The 27,927-nt window shown below is 41.8% G+C and overlaps 1 protein-coding gene across 5 annotated transcripts; it reads left to right on the plus strand.

Moving 5' to 3' along the window:
- Positions 1-2,767: 2,767 nt before the first annotated feature.
- On the plus strand, positions 2,768-27,577 carry Fam221a (family with sequence similarity 221 member A). Of its 5 annotated transcripts, none has more exons than XM_075955355.1 (8): positions 2,768-2,867; positions 7,828-8,001; positions 11,604-11,794; positions 13,841-14,047; positions 19,381-19,497; positions 20,729-20,731; positions 21,209-21,288; positions 27,119-27,577. In XM_075955355.1, exons 1-8 carry the CDS (start codon positions 2,803-2,805, stop codon positions 27,185-27,187), a joined length of 906 nt encoding a protein of 301 aa, XP_075811470.1. In that variant the 5' UTR covers positions 2,768-2,802; the 3' UTR covers positions 27,188-27,577. The 5 variants fall into 5 exon arrangements, with proteins under 5 accessions (XP_075811470.1, XP_075811471.1, XP_075811472.1 ...); XM_075955356.1 differs by having other exon boundaries at positions 19,381-19,488; XM_075955357.1 differs by lacking the exons at positions 19,381-19,497; positions 20,729-20,731 and adding an exon at positions 16,919-16,921.
- The last annotated feature ends 350 nt before the right edge of the window (positions 27,578-27,927 follow it).

Genomic DNA, 27,927 nt, shown 5'->3' on the forward strand with positions numbered 1-27,927 from the left:
GCTGCTGGCACAAAAACAGACATGAAGAATAACGGAATAACTCCTCTCAACAAGAACGGCCCAAGCAGACTTATTCCATCATCCATTGGGCTGCACACCCTGCCCTGCTCTGCCCAGCTGATTCTATACCAGATTAGTACTTCAAATATTCAAAACATTCTGGAGGGGGAAGGTTGCTACTAGAGAAAATACGAGAGGAATGTTGTAAGAGGCCCCTGGTTCCTCGTAATTGTAGCTTATGTGGTTTATGTAATTTTTAAACAGAGAAACAACGTGGAGACTTTCTTAATTCCTCCTTCAAGCGGTTACGTTGCCTTAAAGGTTGCCAGGGCTGATTTCAATAGGAGTTGGAGTTCTCTGCATTAGGGACTGGATGTATTTGTTTATTTACAGTTTAATTTTCCATGTTCCAGATTTGATTTCCCAACTGGAATAAAGGTGTTTGGGTTTGGGGTTTCCATTGCACTCATTTTTTGTATAGTAGATGATGGTACTTAGCTTCTCTGGAGCCCCCTTCTGGAATTACACACGAATACTGGAGTACTTATGTACTGCATAGATCCTGATTTATCTTTCCATAGATCCAAATCTATGACAGACCGTTGTCTAACAAGAGTGTTGGAGATGGGGATCCAAAAGGAATAGTACCCTAACACCTGGTTAAGATATACTCACTAGTGATATTTTGTTACCGTTCCAGTGGGTGTAGGCTTGTGAAGTTTAGTTTTTTGTAAAGATTTGTGTGTGTGTGTGTACCTGCACACACACACATACACACATGCACATGAATGCAGGTACCCACAGAGGCCCAGAAAGGGTGTCAGAGCATCCTGGAGCTGGAGTTACCAGTGATTATGAGTTGGCTTGGGTTCTGGGAAACAAACCTGGATCATCCCCAAGAGCAGTGCACGTACTCTTTGTAACCATCTCTCCAGTCCTGTGGACTGCTCTGTAATCACAGGGGACTTGGGACAGCTGGGGTTCGGGACCTTCTCATAATTTCTTCCCTCCTTCAGTTACGTCTAAAGTGGCCAAAAAAATTGGATATTTAAAGTGACCAAAAAATGCAATAAAATAGAAAAATGTAAGTGTTGCAGCTCTGAGGAGAAATCCCCAATGCACGTGTTGTAGCTCTGAGGGGAAAGACTTCCCCAATGGAAGTGTCATAGCTCTGAGGGGAGAGGTTTCCCTTGTGTGTTATATTAATTAACATAATTTTAAAAAAAGGTTTTGAATGAAAGGCTAACAACATCAAGAAGTTTAATACTAAGAACATCTCCATTCATTCCTAGCACCTGGGAAGCAGAGGCAGGAGGAACACAAGTGTGAACCAGCCCGGACAGCATAGGAAGTTTTAAGTCAGCCAGGATTTCATGGTGAGACCTTCTCTCAGAATCCTCATCACCCTGACCAGGGGACACAGCTCAGTTGGTAGACTCTGAAGTGGAGACACACTGTTAGGAGACAGCCACAATCGACCTGGTCCGTGCGTGTTGCTGTGAACCTTGACTCTGTAAAAACACAACTATGTCTAAATCAAGATGATTAACAAAGGACGCTAAACCTGGTCCCCAGAGAGCTTCACTATTCAAGGATTCTTCTGTCCTGAGTATGGCAGATTTCTTACCCGTTTCCAGCTTGCCAGAACAACTTATGGCTAAATTACTAATGGATGATAATTCCGTCTTTATATAAAATGTGTGGAGATTCTTTTAATATGTTGAACAGACTTAGCTTGGAGCCAGGTGTATAGTTTGGCGGTACAGGGCTTCCGTTGTACCTCAGAGGCTCTGGGTTCCGACCCAGATGGCAAGAACTTGGCTGAATTGCTTCTATTTGTTCTTCCCTAGACCTGTGATTCACTTTCTTCAGAGAGCATTTTTTCTCATCACCGTACTAAGGACAGAGAGGAGGGTGTTTGGTGTTTTCCTCTGCACTTTCCTTTAGTCCTTTTTAGTAGTCGTCACTTCCTGAGCCCAGAGTTTTCTTGGCTAGGTTGAAAGCCAGCAAGCCTCCTTGATTTTTCGTCTCCGCCCACCTCGAAACTGGAGTTTAAGGCATCTGTGAGGTGCCTGGTTTGTTATGTGGGCGCTGGGTTCTGAACTGCACTGCTTAGGATTGCTCAACAAGCACTCTAACCGCTCCAAGTGGCCATCTCTCCAAGACCACTTATATTTCAAGAGATGGATGAAATGAAAAGAGGTGTACAAAGCCTTATTTTGTGAACCCATTATATCCAGGCATTGGATTTCCTTGTTCTTGAGGAGTCTCTGAGAATGGAGCAGTGATAACCATAGTGTTAGAGGAAGGTGGCAAACCCCATCTCTTTTGCAGCCTGCTTCTATGCAGGAGAAGCCAGCTTGTAGGGCTCAGGTACCGGGTAGGGTGGTGATGCTCAAGCTACGTTAGGCTCAAGAACCAAAGAGGTCCTCCAGGTAGCGAAGAGGGCCAGGTGAGTAATCCTGAGGGCTGGTGGAGAGGTTTAGTCAATCCAGAGACGGGTCGGAGTGGGCGTGGCTATGGAGGGCGTGGCATAGATAAGGGGCGTGGCGCTAGGGAGAGGTGTAACGCTGGGAAAGGTTAGGGCGGAGCTAAATGGGAGGAGCTGTGGGGACGAGAGCGGGACTAAGGGGCGGGGCTAAGCGCGAGGAGGTAGGGGCGGGGTCGGGCGGAGGCGGAGCTCAGAGGGGCGGGGCCTGACGTTTCCGGCGGCAAGGCTGGTGTTCGCGCGCAGGTCCTCGCTCGGCGGCTGCAGGGCTGCCTCAGGGCTCGAGGCGAGGGCTTCTTTCGCTTCCCGGGGCCATGGAGCGGCTGACGTTGCCTCCCGGCGGCGCGGCGGCGGTAGACGAGTACCTGGAGTACCGAAGGTGAGGCTTTAATCTGCTTCCCGGGGCGGACTCCGTTCCCGGCTGAGTCTCTCGTCGTCAGAGCACAGTGGGGCGAGCAGGGATCGGGCAAGAGCTTTAGGGTTCCGGGAGTCCGTTCCTGGGCTGTTCGGGAGGCCTGGATTAATTTCACATTTTCTCTTCTGTAATTAAATATGACGACAGACGGTTCTATTTTTTTTTTTTTTTTTTTTTTTTGGTTTTTCGAGACAGGGTTTCTCTGCGGCTTTGGAGCCTGTCCTGGAACTAGTTCTGTAGACCAGGCTGGTCTCGAACTCACAGAGATCCGCCTGCCTCTGCCTCCCGAGTGCTGGGATTAAAGGCGTGCGCCACCAACGCCCGGCTCGGTTCTATTCTTTAATGAGTCTCTTCCGAGACCTCTTGAGTCTCACCTGACAAGAGGGGTGATTAATGACTTTTATAGTGGGTCCTTTTTTGTTTTTCTTAGTAACAGTTGAAGCAGTCGGGACCTATAAAAGTTAGTAGACGTCAGTTTGCACATTTAATTTAGTGATGGGTAAGGTGTGAACTGATGAATGCACTTCCAACCCTAGGGAGATGGTTTTAGGACTTGGTTTCAGAGATTTCTCTCCGAAGCAGGGGCCACAGCTGCTTGCTCTTTTGGCTCAAGGTTGCACTAAGGCTGATAGATACATCAGCCTCCAAGTTCCTATCTCCTAAGTTTCATTTTGGCAGTTGGGAAACTGGGAAAATGGGGTTTACAGACGACTTGTCAGGAGTATGTGTGGGAACAAAGGAAAGGCTAGAAGTGTGGTGCTTCCCCCAAGTCATTTGGGGGCATCTATCTAGGCAGTTGGGTTTCCTGGCATACTGCTGCATTAGTGTAGTGATGTTTAGAACTTTCTGAAGGTTTTCAACAGGAAATTTGAGATGTAACAGCTTGATCATTCTATCTGTCAGGTTTCTAAAGCTATGATAAAACACCACAGTCGAAAGCAACATGAGGAGGAAGGGGTTGATTTCATTTACAGCTTGAAGTCCATCATCTGGGGAATTCAAGGCAGGAGCTAATTGCAGTGCCCATGGAGGGGTGATGCTTGCTTTGCAGCTCAGGGCTTGCTCAGCCTGCTTTTTTTATTTTTTATTTTATTTTATTGCACCCTAGACACTGCCTAGGAGTGGCACTGAGCACAGTGAACTGGGCCTTTCTACATCAATCAGCAAACAAACTACAGGCTTGCCCACAGGCCAATCTAGTTGGGGGCATTTTCTCAATTGAGATTTTATATTTCTATATGATTCTCAAGTTGGCGTCAAACTAGCTAGCACACAGTCTTCATGGCAGGTCTACTCATCACATGTTTACCCTCTTCCCTCTGGCGGGGCTGGCGTCATTCCTTTTGGCTCTCTGGCTTTCCCCTGGAGGAAGTCACTTGATCCTGAGGCTGACAGAATGAAGACTTACATATTTACAAACATGGATTGGACTTTCACTTGTCTCTTGTCCAGAAAATGCTAGGGACAGGCTCATGGGAAATTATTTGTGCAAGCGTAAGTATCATGGGACATGCCCCTTTAAGAGAGGTTATCATGTCCTTTAACCATCAACAAGCTTTGAGAGACATGAGGACTTGGGCTCCTAGATATAAAAGGGCTATATGGGGGAGGCTCCCGAAATGATCTCCATCAGAAATAAACTTTCCAACAGTCAGTGGCCCAGGCCTGACATTTCAACCCAGAGGGCAGTGAGTGGAGAACCTGCTGAAAAACTAAGGACTGAGATGTAGCTCAGTGGTAGAACCATTGCCTAGCTCTTGGGAGGCCTGGGCTCTGCAAACACAGAAAAAATACCAAACGAAGGCTTCTTCACAGTTTTTTTAACTTTGACTTGGCTCGGGTGGGAGGCGTCTGGAGGGAGTATGCAGTCTTTCTACTCAAAGTGTCAGAAGGGGGGTCCACGGGCATCCCGCCTCACCTGGGGCTTACTCAGACTCAGTGACTGAGTTCTGCAGTGAACCAGAGGCGCTGGAGACGACGGATGTACAATAACGTCTGAGTGCTCAGTTTGGAAATGTAAACACCAGCATTCTCTTTAAAGGTCTGCATTTGACTTAAGAGCTTTCCGGTACTCTTGATATTCTTTGATAGCTATAGTAAAGCCTTATCTCAAATAAGTTCATTATTAAGAACTATTGTGTGTATCTAGAATGTTTAAGCAAAGAAGAGAAAAATCAAAAGAATAAAGGAGAGAGCCAGAGGGTGAGCATTTGGGAAGAGGAGGGACTGAGCACAGGCAATGGACACAGGAGTGGAAGAGGATGGTACAAAGCTGTTTTTCTAGTCCTAACTCTGTCATAGACTTTTGTTTTCTTGGCAGATAAGTGTACAGAAATATATTCCATGCTATAAGTATAACATCTAATGTGAAGCTCACAGCTTCGGAAAGGGCATTCTAACATTGTAGCTTTGGGGCTGGTTAATTTCAGTGTGTGAAATTTTATTTGCCAGTTTATTAAAAAAAAAGAAGATTGTGTTTATTGTATAGCTTATAAATTGGGTTTTCATTTTCTCTTCTTCCTTCCTTTCTTCTTTTTTTTTTTTTGTTGTTTGTTTTTTTTAAGACAGGGTTTCTCAGTGTAGCTCGGGCTGTACTGGAACTTGCTTTGTAGATCAGGCTGGCTTTGAACTCCGATTCTGCCACCTGACTCTGCCTCTTGAGTGCTGTAATTAAGTACATCTGGGTTTCGATTTTCTACTGCAACCAGCTGTTTCAAAGCATGGAGAAGTATGTAATGTACAAAAAGAATCACATAAACATTCTATAAATAATACGTCATGGGGGCTGGAGAGATGGCTCAGTGGTTAAGAGCATTGCCTACTCTTCCAAAGGTTCTGAGTTCAATTCCCAGCAACTACATGGTGGCTCACAACCATCTGTAATGAGGTCTGGTGCCCTCTTCTGGCCTGCAGACATACACAGACAGAATATTGTATACATAATAAATAAATAAATAAATAAATATTAAAAAAAATAACACGTCAGCCAAGATGTAAAATAAGTAAATAAAGAAATTTATTTAAAGAAGAAATTAAAGGGAGATATTTTCAAAGAGAAATTTCTTTCGCTATAAACAATTGAAAAATTTTTTAATTGTATTTTTTCTTTCTTCTAGCAAAGCAATTTTCCCCCATAGAAATAGTTTTCTTTTTCATAAGATTTTGGAATCTTATGAAACTTCAAAACGTCTGATCACCCATTATATACTATGACTTTGACCTTGTGTAAATCAAAACATTTTAAGGTTTTCAGAGCTCACATGACTTTCAGCTTCTGTCCAGAGGTCAGGTAGGCCAAAATGTTATGTTGACTTCTGCACTAATAGAGTTTTAATTTTAGGTACTATTTCATTGGTTTGTTTTGGTTTTTTTTCGAGACATGGTTTCTCTATGTAGCTCTGGCTATTCTGGAACTTGCTCTGTAGACCAGGATATCCTTGAACTCACAGAGATCTGCCTGCTTCTGCCTCCCGAGAGCTGGGATTAAAGGTGTGAATTAAAGTACTGTTTTAAAAGGGTAAAAACATGGGCCGGGCGATGGTGGTGCACGCCTTTAATCCCAGCACTCGGGAGGCAGAGGCAGGCGGATCTCTGTGAGTTCAAGACCAGCCTAGTCTACAGAGCTAGTTCCAGGACAGGCTCCAAAGCCACAGAGAAACCCTGTCTCGAAAAACCAAAAAAACAAAACAAAACAAAAAGGGTAAAAACATAACTTTTAGAAGTTTAAGCTCAAGATTTGTATTTTCTCCAGACAGGGGCTTGCTGTGTATTTCAGGCTGGCCCCTAATTCATCTTCCTGCCTTAGCCATTTCAGATGGGATTTCGGGAGGACACCACATCTGGTTTCGGATCTAGCTTTTAATGAATGAATGTTTCAGAATTAAGGAGAGACTGAGATGAGTAGTGATGACCCCTGATAGACCTCGATCAGTGTAGAGCCCCCTTTCTGCTGCTGTGAAGAAATGCCATGAGCAAGAGAAGTTGAAGAAGAAAGGATTTGTTTGGGCTTATGGTTCCAGAGGGGTTAGAGTCCATTATGGCGGGGATTATGACATGGTGGCAAGAACAGGAAGGTGGCTGACCATTTTTTGTCTGCACACAGGAAGCAGAGACAGACAGAACAGGAAGTGGAGAAAAGCTATAATCTCTCAATGCTGGCTTTGAGCAATGTACTTCCTCCAGCATGAGTGTACCCCTAAAGGTTCCATGATGTCACCAAACAGTTCCCACCAACTGAAGACCAAGTGTTCAGATGCAAGAACCTATGGGGACATTTCTCAGTCAGACTGCCACGATCAGTGAAGTCATGTTTAAAAATTGTTACCTACAATCTTTTATATGGGAAGAGAATAGAGAAAAGATTTCTTTCTTCAGACATCCCTGGGTTCATAGCAAAAGTACCTAAAATAAAAGGAAGATTGACAAGGGAAACACTTACAGAGTCAAGTTTATGTGGCATGGGAGTGAAAAAAAAATAAACACACAGGAAATACTGTAACTTTATGCTTAGGTTTATGGAATGGGGACCAGCCAGAAAGAAACATAACCCAAGGACAGCAGGGTATAACGTAATGGCAATGAACTGTTTGTGTAGATCCATCTGTAAGTATGTGGGTGGAAGGAGGCTCCTCCTGGAACAAGGGTAGGACCCGTTTCAGGGAAGGTGGGAGTAGCAGCCCTGCTTTGACTGTTTGCTCAAGAAGGTGCTTGCCAAGTGTCGGGGGAGGTGTGGTACATCCTGGACTCCATCAGAAGCAGCAGTTTTATTGTTACCGTTTGCAGTTTGACTATGTATTTGTGTTGAAAGGAAAAATCCAAAGTCAAAGCTACTTTTCATTTAAATATACAAGAATAATTTAATTTTAGAGTTTAGTATTTTGGGCCTGGAAAAATTTCAGGGTTATAGGAATACTTTTTGTTGTAGAATTGTTGGTGAGGACGACGGAGGGAAACTGTTTACTCCTGAAGAGTATGAAGAGTACAAGAAAAAGGTCTTACCCATGCGTGTACAGAACAGGTTATTTGTGAGCTGGCGGTCACCAACAGGAATGGACTGTAAACTCATCGGCCCAGAGACACTGTGTTTTTGTACACATAGGTAAGATATTGCATCATTTATTTAAAAAAAATTTCATTTTTACTTATGTATATGTGTGTGTCTTGGTGGATATGTGCATGTGAGTGCTGGTGCCTTTGAAGCCAGAGGCGTCAGATATGCCTGGAGCTGGGGTTACAAATGGTTGTGAGCCACCTGAGAGAGGTGCAGGGAAGCGGATTCTGCAGGAACAGTGGGCACACTCAACTGATGAGCCATCTCTCCAGCCTACTTTAGTGCTTGTTAATGAAAATGAAAGTTATGGCAAATACATTGTGATGATTAAGAAGCATTTGATGCCAGCATTTACATAATGCACTAGGATTATGGAAAGGTTTTTAAACGTATAATAAACCCCCGTACTGTGTTAAAACTCATCACAGGGTCTGTCACCATGAGCAACTCTTATTTTGCCATTGGCAAAACCAGAGGATGGTGTTTGTCCAGAGGTCTTTCGGTGTGGTGAAGGTAGCACCTACTGGTCCCATTATTAGAAAAATAGGACATGGGGTCACACTGACCCACGCTGGTCAGACTACTTACTCATCCACCAATAGACCCATTTCTCAGGATTACGAATCACTCTTTACATCCGCGGGGAGCTGGGTTGGTGTTTTCCACTCTGTATTTGTTGGCTCAGTTCTTTGTGAGAGGGTTCCATTATGCGGTCCAGGCTGGCCTGGAACTTTCTGTGCAGTCATCCCATGGAGCCTCAAACTCATGCTTCTCCTGTCTGCCGGCTGCTGGGATGACAGGTGCGACCACCATACCTGGCCCCTACCTTGAACAGACAAAAAAATACAAATTCTTCTGACTTCAAATGGCTGTGTTCAAGAACATCATTGAGAGAGGAGACATGAGAGGTCAGTCATGGTGTGCGTTGTTTGTATTGTTGTGCAATACATTCCTTCAGATTTTTATATCATCTCACAATTGTAAATAGCAAAATGACCAACGTGCATTGTAAAAAGTACAAAATGGAAAATCCACCGAACCTAGTACGTTTTCTTAGGGACCAGGTTTGACTTTTTGTTCTAAGGAATCCATTGAAGGGGAACCGCCCTGCTTCAACAGCAACCTGCGAGGCTCTTTCTGAGAGACTCTTTGTCTAGTTGCTATTTACAGAGTTGTAGTTTGCCAAAAGTTGTTAGGCAGTTGCTAGGATGAGTAATGTGTGTAGATTGGCTTCAGACTTACCTAGAAACCATAACCAAAAGCACTGTGGAGGACTGGAGGATGATGGGTACATGTTGATATTTGTCAAAACTGAAGGGGTTGGGCAAATGTGTGGTAGTCTTATGATTTATGCTTGTGAATGTCTAGTGCCAGTTTCTGTGTGGAATTTGTGCGGTCTGGAAATGACCCTCGAAATCCAACCCAACGACGATGAAGAAATTTCTCTGTGGTATTCCTCACTTAATGAAATTCCTATCTCACACATGTTTTTCTGTTTATAAAAGTGAAACATGGTTATTAGGAGAAACAGGGCATATATAGAAAGTAGAACACTCACCACCCGAAGCCTGCTGCTGTTAGCGCTTCCCGTTTTGCCTGTATAATTTCTCTTTGCAGTGTTCACTTAGTTGTATTCTGTGTATTCATAAAACAACACTGTCTTTTCACGATCGAATCACAGGAAATGTGCATGCATGCGGCTATTAGCAATCTCAAGGCAGGTCTCAAATAACTAGTCCATGTCTCAGCTAGTCCACTGTTGTTCTCCAAACTGTGAGTGAGACTCTGGGGTGCCAGGCAGAAAGGCAGGTTACAGGAGTGGGAACTCCAATTGCTGTTCTTCCTTTGGCTTTAACCATCTAAATTCTAAATATTTTATAGATAGTATTGTGATTCTCTGGTTTTCTTTTGTCACTCTCTTTAGATTAAAAAAATACTGCTCTCTAGTAATGGATTTGTCCATTCCCTTTTTGCCCATTATACATAAATATCTACTAGTGTGTGTACTATTGTCAACACTGCCTTTATGTGAAACCCTTATCTATATGTGAAATTATTTACTTGAGGTGTGTTTTCCAAAATTAATTTCTAGGGTAAGAGGATGGAATTTTTAAAGTTTCTTGAAACACCAAATGGAACTGGTTGTTTTGTCATAACCTCTTTTCAAAAACAAAAAAATTTGATTTTTTATTATTTTATGTGTATGCAAAACCAAAAACACACAACTTAAAATACCTTATCAATACCATTACTTCATTTTGATGTTGAAAGTTAAAAATTAAATTATAGTTAAGTAAATATCATTAATATTTTATTAAATTTGTTTTAGGTTTAGATAGCAAAGCATAAAAATAAATTTAAGTGATGTACTTTGATGAAAACAATTCTTTTAAAAAAACCTTACATTTATATTAATTCATTCATTGTGTATGTGTGTGTGTATATGTGTACATGCGTGAGGTCAGTGGGTCCAGAAGAACAAACTCAGGACAGTAGGCTTTGTAGCAAGTCCCTTTACCCACCGAGGCATCTCTCAGGCCCTCTTAGTTTCTTGGTGTGCTAGGACACTCATTGTCTTGTACATAGCACGCGCAAATGCTCTACCTACCTACCTAACCTTACAAATTTCATATAATTTTACTCTCTCTGCGTGTGTGTGTGTGTGTGTGTGTGTGTGTGTGTGTGTGTGAGAGAGAGAGAGAGAGAGAGAGAGAGAGAGAGAGAGAGAGAGAGGACACAGATATACTATGACACAGTGTGACAGTGTGGATGTGTGTGTGTGTGTGTGTGTGTGTGTGTGTGTGAGAGAGAGAGAGAGAGAGAGAGAGAGAGAGAGGACACAGATATACTATGACACAGTGTGACAGTGTGGATGTGTGTGTGTGTGTGTGTGTGTGTGTGTGTGTGTGTGTGTGTGTGAGAGAGAGAGAGAGAGAGAGAGAGAGAGAGAGAGAGAGAGGACACAGATATACTATGACACAGTGTGACAGTGTGGATGTTCAGAGGACAACTTGAGGGGAGCAGTTCTCTCCTCCCACCATGGAGCTTTTAGATATCAAAGAAGTCATAGCTGTGGCAGCAAACGCCTTTACCCTCTGAGCCATCTCACCACTTCCCTCACACCTAAGGTTTTCGATGGGGTCTTGTATAGCTCAGGCTGGCCTTAAACTCACAATCCTCCTGCCTCCACTTTCTCAATACCACTGCACGCACTGTCTTGATGGAAAGCAAATTTTTTGTAAGGCGCTATTTTGTATGGCTGGTTATATTTTAGTCATGGTCCATTGGCTGAGTATACTTGATGCTTGGGTTTGATTCCCAGTATAGTCCCTAAAGAGGAGCTTTTTCATCCCTTGAGGATATGCATCCACACTGAAGAACTGCAATGGCGAGTATTGTAAGGGAATTATATTCCTTTATACAATTGTAAAACTTCTTACGTAACCAAAAATTAAAATCTGAAAAGGTGAGGACTACTGACCGACCAAAGCAGATAGAAATACTGAATGTGGGAGTGGTTACTTTTACCGTATTAATATGAATAGCAAAAGATAAAAACAGAATCAAAACAATTACATATGCATTTAATAGACAATAAATTGTAATGTTTGACAATATCCAAATTGTGTTTGTGTTTCTATTTTTAAAAGGTACAAACAGCATAAAACTGACTTTGAAACAGTCCCACAGCAGCGCCCCATTGAGCTGCCTTGCCGAGTGACTGGGTGCCAGTGTAAGGCTTATCACTATGTTCCTCTGAATGGTACCCAGCCTGTTCGCTGCCGGTGCAAGCACTTTGCTGACCAGCACAGTGCTGCACTTGGCTTCGCATGCAATTCCTGTAAGTTCCATTTTATACACAGTTGCAGACCGTTTTTAGTTCCCTCCCTCCGTCCCTCCCTCCCTCCCTCCCTCCCTCCCTCCCTCCCTCCCTCCCTCCCTCCCTTCCTTTTGTTTTTTTGTTATTTGTTTTTCGAGACAGGGTTTCTCTGTAGCTTGGAGCCTGTCCTGGAACCAGCTTTTGTAGACCAGGCTGGCCTCTAACTCACAGAGATCTATCTGCCTGTCTCTGCTTCTCGAGTGCTGGGATTAAAGGTGTGTGCCACCACTGCCCGGTGATGAATTTTTGTAACAATTTATTTGGCTACAAAGCAAAATTCAACGGGTAGATACTCAGTTCCTGGTATGATTTATAATAATAAACTTCAGTGTCATAGAATTTAAATGATTTAAGTAATAGGAATATATTTTAAAGAATTACTAGATACCACCTTATTAAAAGTTTTTTAAATTAAATTTAATGTGTCTGGGTGCTTTGTCTACATGCATGTCTGTACCACATGTGTGTTTGGTGTATGTGGAGGCCAGAAAAGGGTGTCATATCCCTGGAACTGGAGTTATAGATGGTTGCGAGCTGCCGTGTGGGTGCTGGGATTAAACCCGGGTCCTCTAGAAGAATCTCTCCAGTTCTGATTAAAACTTGTCAATAACAGGAGAGATGGCACCGCAGTAAAAACACTGTTTTTGTAGAGGACCCAGCACCTACAGGATGGCTTACAGAACACTGTGCACATCCGTACATTCAGGAAAAACACTCATATCCATTAAAATAAATAAACCTAAACAATGACAAAATGTTTTTAATAATGAGAGTTTAGTCAATCTGGTTCCTTTTTGCTATGGGGGTTGGTGTTGGGGATTGATCCAAGGTCTCATGAATGCTAGGCAAGCCCTCTACCACTGAGCTACACCCACAGCCCTAAATTAATTCTTTATAGACTTTTAAAAGAGGAATTTTATAGGTAAAGAAGATACAACAACCTGACAGACATTTTATATTTTCTGACTACGGGTGCTCAGCCAGTAAATTCTACATGTAGCAGTTCCAAATCCAGAACAGACCTGAAGCAGTTCTGACTTCCAGTATTCTGGATAAGGATACTCAACCCGAGACACGTTTTTACTGACAATAGCAGCAGTAAATGTGTTTCATCTGCCAAGAATGGCATTAGTTGCATAAAATTTAGGAGCTTTGGTTCCCCTACACAGGTATAAGTGGTGTGAGCAGGTAAAGATTTTACATTATATGTTCTGGTCTCCATTCCACTATGGCTACTTTAAAAAGGTGTGTGTGTGTGCGTGTGTGTGTGTGTGTGTGTGTGTGTGTGTTTGCATGCATGCATGCATCTGGTGCTGGCAGAAGCCAGAAGAGGGCGTTAGACCCCTGGAGCTGGAGTTGCAGACAGTAGAGAGCCACCATGTAGGTGCTGAGAACTGAAGGACAGCGCATGCTTTTAACCCCCTGAACCATCTCCAGCCTTTATTTATTTTATTTTCTAGAGACAGGGTTTTGCTGTGTAAACTAGTCTGGCCTGAGAGTTGTGACCCTCCTGTCTCAGGCATCCAAGTGCTAAGATTCCAGGAGTTCACCACAGCGCTCAGCTTTAGTGTCGCTTTGGAGGAAGAGGGTCTGCATTTTCGGGCACTCAGGTTTTTAACTCAGTGTCTTTTGGGCCCAGTTGGTGTTTGAAACATTTCCCCCTCAGTGTGTACTTAGCCACTTCAGCATCTGTAGAGTAGTCGTGACGGGAGATAAGAGGTGCAGGCTTAGCCGGGCGGTGGTGGCGCACGCCTTTAATCTCAGCACTCGGGAGGCAGAGGCAGGCGGATCTCTGTGAGTTCGAGACCAGCCTGGTCTACAGAGCTAGTTCCAGGACAGGCTCCAAAGCCACAGAGAAACCCTGTCTCGAAAAACCAAAAAAAAAAAAAAAAAAAAAAGAGGTGCAGGCTTGAAGGACCTACCCCTAGCTGGCTTTGCCTAAGATACGTGTCTTAGGGTGGGCAGCTTAGCATTTATTAACGGTTTACCCTTTGTGTCTTAATTCAGGCTCCAAGTGTTCAGGCTTCCACAGCTGTTTCACTTGTGCCTGTGGCCAGCCGGCATATGCCCACGACACTGTGGTGGAAACACGGCAGGAAAGGTTGGCTCAGGGCAAACCAGTAGGACGGGATGTCCCTTATGCGGCAATGGGAGGTTTAACTGGTTTCAGCTCATTGGCAGAAGGCTACATGCGCTTAGATGACAGTGGCATTGGTAAGTGAAAGCATCTGAAGTGTGAACTTGGCACAAAGTGCACTAATAGTAATGAATCCTTATTTTTTTTTCTTTCCTGAGACAGGGTTTTTCTGTGTAGCAGGTCTCCCCCCCCCCCCCCCCCCCCCCCCCCCCCCGTGCACCATCACCACCTGGCCTTATTTAGCATTTTATTGTCATATTTTTTTTCCAGAAAATTTTCCTTATTTGATTTGTGTTTTACAAACATTGCTGTACTATACAACGTATTGTTATAGAAAACTTACAAAACACAAAAGATTATTCTGCCTGCCATACTTAATCCAAACCTGAGTCCATCCATGTTCCTGTTTATTGAAGAAGCTGGATGACACTTTTGTTTGATATGATAGAGTTACTTGTTACTTTATTATGTGAAACTTGCTATTGTTATGTTCCTGCTCTTTCTCCTCCCTCCTCAGTTTTCCTTTTCTTTTTTTTTCATCTTTTCTCATTGACCTATTCTTCCTGTTTGTGTTCATCTGTCAAAATTATGATACTTTTTATATATTTTCTATTTTACATAATTATATAATCACATAAACAAAATTTTCTGTAGATTGAATTACATGGTTTTCTTAGGCTCATGTAACAGCTTCAGAAAACCCAAAGCAAGTACAAAATTGATGATAATGAAGGTTGAAGCTTTGTAGTGCTCTCAGTGGTTCCAACTGCTTCTCATGATCTCATTTATTAAAGCGAGTCTGTGGGGGTAAGTTAAGATTTCTGCTTTACTGATAAGCAATAGATATACTACATTGGCTGTTCTTCATCAGTTAGTAGGACTGGCTGCAGCCTAGAGATTGCTCTGAACTCCTGGGTCTGCCTCACTCTTGTCTGTTTCTGTATAGGCACCATATTATTTTCATTACTGTGGGCTCACAATAAGTAAATGAATTAACTTACGTTTTAATTTTACTACTTCAGAATATTTCTGACCTATTTTTAAAATTTTTCAGAAATTTAGCCTAATTTTTTTAATATTTTAATTAAAAGCACATTAAAATGCAGATTAATATAGAAAGAACTGATAGTTTATAATATTTTATCTTCATTGATTTGTGCTCTTCTGTACAGACAAGTAGAATTCTGAAATTATTTTTCTAGAAAGCTCACACAATTCTTATTTCTATTTAATCTCTAAAATTTTTTTTTTCTTTGAAACACTGCTTGGCCCATTAGTTTTAACCTCTCATTGGCTAGCTCTTACATATTGATCTAACCCATTTCTAATATTCTGTGTAGCACCACGAGCTGGCTTACCAGGAAAGATCTTAACCTGCGTTTGTCTGGAGTGGGAGAATCATGGCGACTGCTTGACTCGGCTTCTTTCTCCCAGCATTCTGTTCTGTCTACTCTGCCTACCTAATTTTCTGTCCTATCAGAGGCCAAGCAGTTTCTTTATTAATTAACCAATGAAAGCAACAGATAGACAAATGACCTTAACCAATAGACAGATGACCCTTCTCCATCATTTCCCTTTTTTCTGTTTAAACAAAAAAGAAAGGCGTTCACTTTGACATAGTAAAATTACATATAACAAAACAGTTATCAAGCAAGAATTACAGTTACAATATTTATATCTATTTTATCTTTTATCATAACTAAGGAAAACTATAACTATCCATTTATTTTTCAACTCCATCAAAGACTCCAGAAGGATATAATATTACCTAAGCCAACAAGAAGTACAAAGCTCTAGAAGTGACAGAGACATCTTCGCTGTCTGGACAGTCACCCAAAGTTCTTTTGTACCGTTGGGGCATCCATCTTTGGCCTACAGGCCCATAGTTTCCAGCAAACATTTCCATGAAGCAGGAAATTTTAAAGACAGTCACTGTCTGCTGTGTTCTGCAGAATGTCTTGCAGACTCTTTCATGAATCAGGAACCCCATCTCACCTTTAGGCAAGTTCAGCAGTCCTCTCTCTGCGGGTTCTTTGTGTCCAGTTTATGCATCAGTCCAGGCAAGAGCAGTTTCTTGCCCAAATGTCTAACCAACTCCATAAGGAGCCTCTTCAATGCCCATCTTCCTCTTGAAGTAGATTGGTGCTGCCAGGAGCAGACGTGTCTCATTGTCATGAAAAACCCAGGAAAGATCTTAACCTGCGTCTGTCTGGAGTGGGAGAATCATGGCGACTCTTAATCTCTAAAATTTTTAAAAATTACATTTGTGCACTGTGTGTATGTATGTTTAGGCGCACATGTATATGCATGAGAACACAAATGGAGCCCAGACAACAACTTTTTGGAGTACCTCTATCATGTGGAACCTCAATCTTGGGAGTTTTAGATAGATTTTCAGTACAGTTTGCAAATAATGATATTTTGCTTCTCCCCAGGTGCTTCCAAATATTTTTATTAATAGTTTTACAGCTATCCTGAATAGTGGTGATGAATATTTGTCTAATATTTATTTAATTATCTAATTATTTAATATTTATCTAATATTTATCCCTCAAGTCTGCAGTGTAAAGCAGTCTTGCCTTCGTATTCATTTTCTATTTCTGTGATAAGACATCATTTCCTAGGCAGCTAACTTAGAAAAGAAAGTGTTTAATTCGGGCTTATGGTTCCAGAGGGTTGAGTCCATGGTGGGGGAACGAAGGCCTGACTGTAGGAATAGCTGAGAGCTTACATCCTGAGCCACAACTAGGAGGTAGAGAGCTAACGGGGGATGACATGGGCATTTGAAACCTCAAAGCCCAGCCCCAGTGACGCAGCTCTTCCAACAAGGTCACACCTGCTAATATTCCTCAGACGGTTTCATCAACTGGGAACACATTCAGACATGAGCCTATTGGCCATTCTTAGTCAACCGCCACAACCCATGAGGGGAGGGGTGGTAAGGGAAGTGGGTGAGGAGAGGAGATCCAAAAGTTTCTGCCCTGTTGAAGGACCACCCAGGGCTGTGAGGCTTCTGCTCGCAGCCATGTAGAGTTCTAAACAGTGGTGCTCTTTGGCTGGGACTTAATTCCTTTGTGATTGAGAAGCAATACGTAATTCCCAGCTCTCAGGAGAGTCTGACAGACAGCTGAGCTGTGAGATGATGGGTCTGCCATGTAGTCTATTGTAGTGGGGCTAAGGTGACCCCAGAGCATAGCTGAAGGTGGGTCCCCATCACTGGAAGATTCGGTATGGGAAGTGACAGGCACTGGAGCCTGGTAGAGTCTGCACTTGCAGTGAGAGTAAATGGGAGCCCGTGTGTAGCGGCGTAAACGAATGCAGACAGATTGTAAAAATATATATAGTTTTAATGTAGAAATAGACTTACAGAACCACCATTCCCGGGGAGACCAGGAAAGCAGAAGCGACAGCTAGGAGCACCCTCCCCAAATTTATAGGCAGACATTAGCCCAAGGCGAACACGCCCCCCAAGGGGCGGGACTTATCCCTACACCCATGAGGCCCTGTCTTATGCCAGCTCTTACCACTGGAGACCAGGAAGCCATGCAACAAGTGAGGCTGTACAGACCCACTTGGACTGAGCCTCCCATGTCCCCACCGTCACAGGAGGGCATGGTGGAGATGGGCAGGGTTAGGGATTGGAAGAATGAGTGCTTTTTCTGAGCTGTGTGCTTTAGGAGCTAAGACTGGCTTGTCAGCCAGTTAGACTGAAAATGTATTTCCAAGGAGGTGGTTTCTGAGGAAGGATGGTTTGATCTGTTTCTCTGTAGCTTCCTTCTTTTTGGTTCAAGAGTTAATGCCTTTAGCAGTTTTTGTAGTTTGTGGGAAGTGTATGTTTCTTGTTCATTGAAGAAAGAACTTCATTTTTCATACTTGGTTGTTCTAGTTTGCTTTTCTGTTGACTGTTTTAAAACTGCCCCCAAACAACTTGGAGAGGAAAGGGTTACAAGTGATAATCTGTCATTGAGTGAGGCCATACAGGAACCTGGAGGCAGGAACTGAAACAGACTGTGGAAGAATGCTTCTTACTGGCTTAGGGTAGGATGCATGCCATTAATCCCAGAACTGAGGAGGCAGATGCAGGGGAACTCTGTGAGTCTGAGGCCAGCCTATTCTACATAGACCCCATCTAACAAAACAAAACAAAACAAAAACTCCAAATATATAACCAGCCCAGGATCACTTGCCCAAGGATGACACCACCCGCAGTGGACTGGATTCTCCTCCACCAGTCTTTTTTTTTTTTTTAATTAGGGTTTCTCTGTGTATCCCTGAAACTTGCTCTGTAGACCAAGCTGGCCTTGAACTCAGAGATCCGCCTGTGTCTCCTTTCCAAGTGCTGGAATTAAAGGTTAATGACACCACCACCCAACCAATCATTTCTTATTTTTTTTAAATAAATGTATTTATTTTTATTTTGGTGTGTGTATGTGTAAGTCACATGCATACAGGTGCCTTTGGAAGCCAGGGGAGGGTGTTAGATTGCATGGAGCTGGTGATACAGGTGTTTATGAACGACCTGATATGGATTCTGGGGACTGAACTCAGATCCTCTGGAAGAGTAATGCTCTTAACCACTGAGCCATCCCTCCAGCCCCATCAGTCATTTCTAATCAGGAAGTGCAAAGACATGCTGTCAGGACAGCCTGATAGAGGCATTCCTCAAAAGATACTCCCTCTTCTCAGATGACTCTAGTTTGTGTCCAGTTGAACACTGCAGATCACTGGTTTTCTAGTAAGGAGTGGATTAGAGGTTCAGTTTGCCTCATACTGAATGCTGTTTTAGTGTTTTATAACTATATTAGATCTGATACTTATTTCTGGACATACGTATACAATATTTTTTCCTTTGGTGGAAGCGTTTATGAGAAATGCAAAATACTTTTTTAAAGCTATTTTTTTCTTTGTGTGGTAGATAAGAATTTAAAATAAAAATTCATTGGGCTGGAGAGATTGCTGAGTGATTAAGAGAACTTGTTGCACTTGCAGAGGACCTGGGTTTGATTCCCAGAATTAACATGGCAGATCACAACTGTCTATAACTCCATTTCCAGAGGATCTAACACCTGGGCACCAGGCATACACATTACACAGACATACATCAGGTAATACACTCATACACAGAAAATAAAAGTAATTTAAAATAAAAATTCCTGTTTGTTTCCTTGTGCTTGTCGTTGTTTTTTGATTTTGTGTATTCTTTTGAGTCGGGGTCTCACTGTATTCTTTAAACTGGCCTAATGCCTCACTTCCTAAGTATGGGATTGTAGACATGGACTACTTGGGCATCTACAATTCACAGGACTTCTTCCTGGCAGTTCTGCTGATGTTCTGATCTATCTAAATGATGAATTGCATCTATCTTTATGGAGAGAGATTGATTTCCATCCTCCGGATCTTCTGTCCCCAGGTGCACCCTCAGTTGCAGTTTTGGACTCCCCAGTTTCGGCCATGGACCACCCATTCCTCAGAGCCTTGCAGATGCCATCGACTTCTGCTTCACAAACACTAACAGATGGTAACGAAGGTAAAAGAAGTACTTTTGGGTGTACAATATAACAGTAATCAGCTTTGATGTGCTTCCCAGGCGACAGACCAGGGTAAGGACTGCGCCAGTGTCTAATTTAGTGAGCCTGTGAGTTTTTACTGGGGTTCCTAACAGCGTGGTGAGGAGCAGGGATAGCTCAAGAAAGCTGCTTTACAGGAAAGACCCCAACTCAGGACAACCCAAATTGGGGATCTCTTTCACAGTCTGGCGTTCTCTGCCCACAGCAGCTGTTTACTCCTATTTTTACGGCTGGGAGAATCTTGGGAATTCTCGTTTTTCTCCAGTGGTGCCTTTTGTTTACCTCCCATTTCCCTGTAAGGCTGTAAAGGATAAAAGCCTCCTCCCCCCTCCTGCAGGCAATGTTTCAGTTTGGAAGGAATGTTGCAATTCCCAGGAACCTGGGTCTATGCGTTGAGTCCAACCCCACTCTAGCACTCACACAGACACACATAAAAAACGATTTTAAATTCCTTTCAGAACACTAAACCAACTATTGGTTAATTTTTTTCACTTTGTTCTAGTTATTTTATTTGCAGATGATGGTTACACATACATCAGATGATTTTTTAAATCAAATTTTCTTCTTATAGGCTTCAGGGAATAATGCTATTTTCTATTAATTAATTAATTTATGATTTCTGTCTTCTCCCTGCCACCGCCTCCCATTTCCCTCCCCTCCCCCAATCAACTCCCCCTCTCTCATCAGCCTGAAGAGCAGTCAGGGTTCCCTGCCCTGTGGGAAGTCCAAGGACCTCCCACCTCCTTCCAGGTCTAGTAAGGTGAACATCCAAACTGCCTAGGCTCCCACAAAGCCAGTACGTGCAGTAGGATCAAAACCCAGTGCCATTGTTCTTGACTTCTCAGCAGTCCTCATTGTCCACTATGTTCAGCGAGTCCGGTTTTATCCCATGCTTTTTGCACAGAAGTGGAAAAAATTGACTTTATGAAAGCAATATTGGTTAATTTTTACAAAATAAACACCATGAAAGATGGTTAAACTATTTTAGTTCTGGAACTTTCAAAGCAGTTAGTATCATTTCTATGGTTGCCTATAGACAGCCTCAATAGTGTACAATGCTGTATATTATCTCTTAAGGTATGATGTGGATTCTAGTTACATCCTAAAAATAGTTGGAAAATAAGTGTATTTGTGTGTGTGTGTGTGTGTGTGTGTGTGCGTGTGTGGAGTTCTGAGGACAACTTGCTGAAGTTGGTGCTTTCCTTCCAACACATGTGTCCTGGGAACTCAACTTAGGTTGGTGACAAGTACCTTTACCTATCAAACCATCTGTTGTTCCTCTCTTTTACTTTCTGATACAGCGTTGTAGCCTAAAGTAGCGTGGATTGCTATGTAGGTAGCCCATTTGAACTCTTCCTGCCTCTCTCAGTGACTTGGATTTAGGTATAAGCTCTGCACCTAGTTCTAGGCTACTCAAATGGAATAGCCGTATGGTGTTGTTTAATGGGAACCAATTGAATATTTAGAGAATGTTTGCCATGGAAAATCACTTTTGTGATGGAATTCTTGTAGAGAAAGAATTTAATATGAGACCACTAGGTCATTTCTAGTTTGAATAATAAACTATTATTCCTTGGTATAAGGGAGTTCTGCCTCCTCCCCATCTCCTTCTGGGGAGAGGGCACGTAATGTTATAAATACACACCTTGAATTTTTCTCTCACGTTACTAGGTCCAAGCACTCAGATTTCTTCCTTAAGGAAACCTGAAGAGGATGATATGGCTTACTTTGAAAGGCGATACCAGGAAAGGGTAAGTGTTTGCGGAAATCTACTTGCATAAGGCTTTACTTGAAACACAGATACCACTGAAGATTCAATCGAGTATGTGCAGCATCACTGAAAATAGTTTGTAAAGGGTTAACTCACAGCTGGTATTGGGCTTTAAGGCTTCCTTAGAACAATTCAGATAGAAATAGCACCAGTGAGTAAATGGACTCATCTACCAGCTGATTTGTGAAACTCATAAATATATTGATTAAATAAGAAGTAAAATAAACATCAACCAACTGCATATTTATTAATTATGTGTATTGACTTTTTTATACATGATTTAAAGTTTTTTACATAAGTAATTGTCAGGGGAGAGGCTGGTTAATGAGTGCAGGGGTGAAGCTGGGTAGGAGGAGCACATTCTAATGTTTTGTAGCATACCAGGAATGCTCGACTGTACTTCAAAATGGCTAGCAGAGAGGATTTGAATGTCTTTAAAACAAAGGAGTTGTATATGTTTGAGGTAATAGATATGCCAACAACCTTAGTGCAATTATTAGACGTTTTATGCTGTATTGGACCACATTGCAGCTCGCCAGTATACATAATTAACTAAAAACTGCACATAGATGAGACTCTCCTTTTACTTTCTGTTGTCCCCCACATGATGCCTAGCTCAGCTCACCATGAAATGGAGGATCTAGAAGTAGAATATTAAATAAATTCCATGCACGAGTACAGGAGGTGAAATGAGAACAAGATTACCTCAGCTACCTCCATGAGGAATCCTGAAGTTGGGAGGCAAGTTCTGAATTTGGGAAGGGCATCCTGGACACAGTTTAGGCCAGAGATAAATGGCGGACCATTTTGCAGTGATAGAAACTATCGCTATCTGTGTTATAATCACGTATCATTTGTGACTGTATAAGTCTAGATTTAAATAAAATTAAAAATGAAACAATTTTCCTTAGCTACACGAGCCATGGCTTAAGTTCTCAATAGCCACAGGGTCTAGCAGCTCCCACGGGGACAGCAAAGATACCTCCTTTCCACCACTGCAGAGTTCTTTTGCAGCGCTCTGTCCAGATTACTTTAACAAAATAGCGTAAACTAAGTAGCTTATAAACAATAGAAGCTTACTAAGTTTTTGAGGCCAGGAAGCCTTAGTGAAGACATTTGCAGATTTGGTATCCTGTGAGGGCTGCCTTCCGGTCCATATTTGGTACCTTCTTGGTGTGTGATTGTGAACGAGGTAAGGCAGCTAGCTCTCTGGCATCTTTTTCTTTTTTTAAAATTGATTTTTATTGATTTCTACATTTTTCTCTGCTCCCCTTCAACCCTCTCCCTCTCTGGGTCTTGAGGAAGGTTTCCTGATTTTTTGAGAAATTGCCACACTGACATCCAAAGGGGCTGTACCAGCTTGCATTCCCACCAGCAATGCAGAAGTGTTCCCTTTACTCCACATCCTCTCCAGCATAAGTTGTCATCAGTGTTTTTGATCTTGGCCATTCTTACAGGTGTAAGATGGAATATCAGAGTTGTTTTGATTTGCATTTCTCTGATGACTAAGGATGTTGAGCATTTCCTTAAGTGTCTTTCAGCCATTTTAAGATTCCTCTGTTGAGAGTTCTCTGTTTAGGTCTGTACTCCATTTTTTTTTTAAATTGGATTATTTGTTCTTTTGATGGCCAATTTCTTGAGTTCTTTGTATATTTTGGAAATCAGACCTCTGTCTGATGTGGGGTTGATAAAGATCTTTTCCCATTCTGTAAGGCTGTCGTTTTGTCTTGTTGACCATGTCCTTTGCTTTACAGAAGCTTTTCAGTTTCAGGAGGTCCTATTTATTAATTGTTTCTCTCAGTGTCTGTGCTGCTGGGGTTATATTTAGAAAGTGGTCTCTTGTGCCAATGCGTTCAAGTGTATTTCCCACTTTCTCTTCTATGAGGTTCAGTGTGGCTGGCCTTATGTTGAGGTCTTTGATCCATTTGGACTTGAGTTTTGTGCATGGTGATAGATATGGATAGATATGGATCCTTTTTTATTCTTCTAGATGTTGATTTGGCATCTTTTTCATTGACACCAAATGCACTCCTGAGTGCTTGCCTTCATAGCCGACCTGCTACTGAAAGTTCACACCTCCTACTGTTATCTGTCAACATATGACTTTGGCAGGGGTACAAACACTTGGGGGCATAGCTAAGGGAAACACATCACTGAAAGCCTTCAAGGTGAGTTGGAGTTAAAAGACTGTTTTTATAGCACTATTGGGGGCTATAAAATTTATAATCCAATCAATCTTTATTCTTGGGACACATACTTACAGGTTAATTTTAGTTTTTCTGGATTCTAAAACTCCCGTCCCTCCCTGAATGGGCCTGGATAGTGTTGGCTGTGTTGAAAGCATGGCAGTGGCATTTGTTTGCTGGCAGGTAGAGTGGAACTCGTATTTATGAATGTTTTCTTACTTATAAGTAAACCTTCATTAATGAATGTATGAGATGCAGTTTAAAACTTTCCAGTCCGGGTGATGAACTGTTTCCTGAGACAGTTTTCATAGTCCTTGTAGTGTAGTTAATGGAGTAGTAAAGTAAGAAGTCCACACTGAAGTGCTTTCCCTTGAGCCGGCATTTACTCCAGAACCACTGAGCAAAAGGGATGAGTAGGAAGCTGTGTTGGATGTTTCAGGGCTTTGTTCAAGAGCACCGTGTGTTGCCTCTGTCCTTTGCTAATTTTTTGGAACACTGGTATGGGGACTCTTAATGGTTAGTGGGAGTTGGCATTGACAGGTGGAGCTTTTGTACTAATGTGGTTTACTCTTTGCTTTCAGAGATTATTGGTAAGGTTTTTACTTTATATGTCAGGTTAAATTGTTTTCTTCTGCTATGATAAGACTTGTTTTCTTTCCCCAAGAAAGCAGAATTTTATTTATGAATCTAGTACCGAACGCTCACTAGGGCAAGATGTTTTGTTTGTGTTGGATCATTTAAAAAAGCAGGACAGGGTCTGGGAAAGAGACAGCTTGCCTTTTAGCTTGCTAAATAGATATTTGATAATTACTGTTTGTCTTTTAATAATTCTCCTTAAGTTTAATTTTTTTTTGAGCAGGGTCTTGTTATATGCTGATACCTTGAATTTACCATCATCTGGCCTCAGCCTCTAGCATGTTGGTGGTTCAGTGTGTGCCACTTTGCCTGGCTTTAGTGGCTTCTTTGGCCTTCTGCTTTTGTTTGGCATACCTTCTGCATTTCCCCCTCTTTCTCATATTACTAAGAACTAACACTTAGTCTTAAATGAGATGAAAAAGGAGTAGGATTTGTTGAGCACTTATCTATAGATTGATTTTTTGGGGAGGGTGGAACAGGGTATTAGGTAGCTCAGTGTGACATCACACTCAGTATGTTTGAGAGACTGACTTTAAACTTCCGATCCTCCTACCTCCATTTCCTAAATGCCGGAATTGCAGGCATATGCCACCATGCCTAATATATTAATTATTTTTTTATTTCTGTGATAAAACATCATGACCAAGGCTTTTTAAAAGAAAGTAATTGGGCTTACAGTTCTTGTAGTGTGATTTCTAATTGGTCTTAATAATAAAAACCCAGAGTCAGATATAAGGGGGTAAAAGTTGAAAGATCAGAGAAGCAGTGCAGCCAGCCACTAGATCTTCTATCTACAAAATCATCAGACCAACTGGGTATGCTGTGTCTGCAAGTCCTCAGACTGAATATGGTGAGGTGAGCTCCTGTCTCTTTCTCTTCTCTCTGACCAGCCATATCCCTTTCTGTCTCTACTTCCCTAATGCTGGGATTAAAGGTGTGTGACTCCCAAGTACTGGGATTGATTAAAGGTGAAAGCCACCACTGCCTGGCTCTGTTTCTCTTTAGACTGGATCAATTATGAGTAGCTCAGGGTGGCCTTGAACTCAAGAAATCTGCCTTTGTCTCCCAAGCGCGGGGGATTAAAGGTGTACGCCACCACTGCTTGGCTTCTATGGCTGACTAGTGTGGCTAGCTCAGCACTCTGATCTTCAGGCAAGCTTTATTTGGTAGATCACAAAGAAAATATCACTTTTCCTCTTTTTTGTCTAAAATAAAAAAGAAAGTTATAACTAATATAAAAACTACATACAATAAGTACAATAACTATATGTAATATATAAGGCAATAATTACATTAACAATGTCTAGTCCATTAGCATTTGACAAATTCAGAGAAAATACTCTGTTATCTATCCTATTTTGGTGATTCCAAGAGGTCGTACCTAATTCATTTTGTATTCTAACTTGTATTACCACATTTCTAAATGTCCTAGACAGGATCAGCAGGAGGGGAGATGGGGATGGGGAGAAGGATAAACAAAATACATATGCAAATGCCATCATGAAACCTATGTCTTTACATGATAATTAAAAACAACAAACAAAAACTAGCCTTTAATCCCAGCATTTGGGAGGCAGAGGCAGGTGGATCTCTGAGTTCTTAGCAAGCCTGGTCTACAGAGTGAGTTCTAGGACAGGACAGCCAGGGCTACACAGAGAAACTCTGTCTTGAAAAACGAAAACCAAACCAAAACCATCCCCCCATACCCATAAAAAGACTAACGAAAAGGTCCTATGATGCTGCCTTTGAATGGGGTGTCCTTTAGAGCCCCTCACATGGCCTGACTGACAGCGTGTGAGTGGTCGAGGGCATGGTGACTGAGTGAGGTGCCAACCAAAGGGGAGGAAGGGAAAATGGGGAAGATAGATAGGTTACTTGGATTTTATTACTGAAAATTTTGTCACTTGTAATTCAATGGATAGGATAAACTGGTTTTACCAGGTTCCAGCTCTCCCTTGCTCCTTTAGTCTCTTCTCCTCTTCTGTTTCCTCCTGTTCTGTCCTGTCCTTTCTCATTCCCTTTCTGCTGGAAATCAAGTTTTGGTACTTGCTAGGCAAGTGTTCTGCCACTGAGCTACACCGTCCTCCTGCCTTTTTTTTTTTGGTTTCTTTTTAAAAAAATATTTATTTTTTGAGAATTTAATACATGTATATAATTTATTTTGGTCATATTCAATCCCTGTTCCATTTCCCCTTGGTTTCTTGGTATTGTGCTGTCACTTAAGCTCAAATGTCCTGTTTTCACTTGTTTGTCCCCTTGAAGTTTTTTTTTTAAATATTTATTTATTATGTATACAATATCCTGTCTGTATGTCTGCAGGCCAGAAGAGGGCACCAGACCTCATTACAGATGGTTGTGAGCCACCATGTGGTTGCCAGGAATTGAACTCAGGACCTTTGGAAGAGCAGGCAATGCTCTTAACCACTGAGCCATCTCTCCAGCCCCTGTCCCCTTGAAGTTTGAGGCTGAGATGGTGTGCCTGGGAGTTGTCCTGAGTGGCCGTGACGAAGAAGTAGATGTGCCTGTGTTATGGGGAGTCCCTGCTGTCATGAGAAGGTTCATGTTTCTCAGGCAGCTGCCACTTATGGTCCCCACTCTGGGATCCTAGGAACTCACCCTGAACGGTGCCGGTACGTCACAGATGATCCTGTTGAATTAGGGTTATTCTGTAACTGCAGGAATCAGACAGGCCAGGTGCACTGTCAGGATTTTAAGCATTCAGAAATACTCCAGTAACATTTCAGATTTATTTTTATCCAAGGCAATATTAGTTTATATATTCTTCCTATCAAATTTCTGAAAAGCTAAAGCCGGTCATTTGAAGAATGCCGTCATGCCCCATTAATGATCAGATTTTGGTGTTAGTGTTTAACAGTTAATAACTCTGGCATGACTATGCTAAATAAGGCATGGCTAACAAGGTATGATATGTATAGCTTTATTTAGGATAATTTAAAAATTTTATCAATAAATGTTTTAAATTTACAGATAAAAATGGAAAAATCTGCTAAGCAGAAAGGAAAAACTCTGTTGCCACCAGGTACAAAACCTTCTTGAAGTCTGTTGGACAAGCCACCTTCTGGACACATCTCTATTTATTTATTATCTCTCGATCTGTGTACGTTCTTATTGTATAAATATGTCTTTTTGAATTTTGTTTATCTTTATTGAAACAAGTGAAATGAAATTATTTTTGTTAGAATTCCTGACGTAGCACTTTCTATGCTTTTTAAATGTGGTCTACTATGTAGCCCAGGCCGGTGCTGAAGTCACAGTACTCCCGCTCTCTCTCAGCGAGTTATATATGTTATTTTCATATTATTAGAACCCTGAAACTAGGTAAATATTTTTAGCTTATTATATTTAACTTTTGTAGGCTACCTATAAAATTAAGGATATTATTAAAGGTTTTAAACAAATAAATACAGGTCAGTTTTTCATTCAAAATGGAAAGTTACAACCATTAGATTTTACTTTTTAAGCTTTGGAATGTTAATTTATTTTAATTAAAAATTATATTTTAATTACAAGTCTCTTTCTAATAAAAATCACTTGATTTCTTACATTGTCTTACAAACTTGTCCATTGGGTATAGGTGTATTGTACACCTGCAGTGAAGCGCGCGTGCACACATACACACGCGCACACACACACACCTGTATGTCGTAAAAATTTAATTAAAAAATAACCTAAGGCAGTTGTATGACAAATGACACTTGTCCTTCTCACACCCCATTCCTGCTACCTTACACTGACTCCAGATTAATAATGAGGGTCAGGTCTCACTGCACCCCGTT

The sequence above is a fragment of the Microtus pennsylvanicus genome, chromosome 21 (genome assembly GCF_037038515.1).
Source record: "Microtus pennsylvanicus isolate mMicPen1 chromosome 21, mMicPen1.hap1, whole genome shotgun sequence".
Taxonomy (NCBI): domain Eukaryota; kingdom Metazoa; phylum Chordata; class Mammalia; order Rodentia; family Cricetidae; genus Microtus; species Microtus pennsylvanicus.

Bases quoted from the DNA above. Each gene is read 5' to 3' on its own strand.
- Fam221a (XM_075955355.1), top strand. From the start codon at position 2,803: ATGGAGCGGCTGACGTTGCCTCCCGGCGGCGCGGCGGCGGTAGACGAG. The intron at 8,002-11,603 runs GTAAGATATTGC...TATTTTTAAAAG, and splicing joins CTGTGTTTTTGTACACATAG to GTACAAACAGCATAAAACTG. The intron at 21,289-27,118 runs GTAAGTGTTTGC...TTAAATTTACAG, and splicing joins AAAGGCGATACCAGGAAAGG to ATAAAAATGGAAAAATCTGC.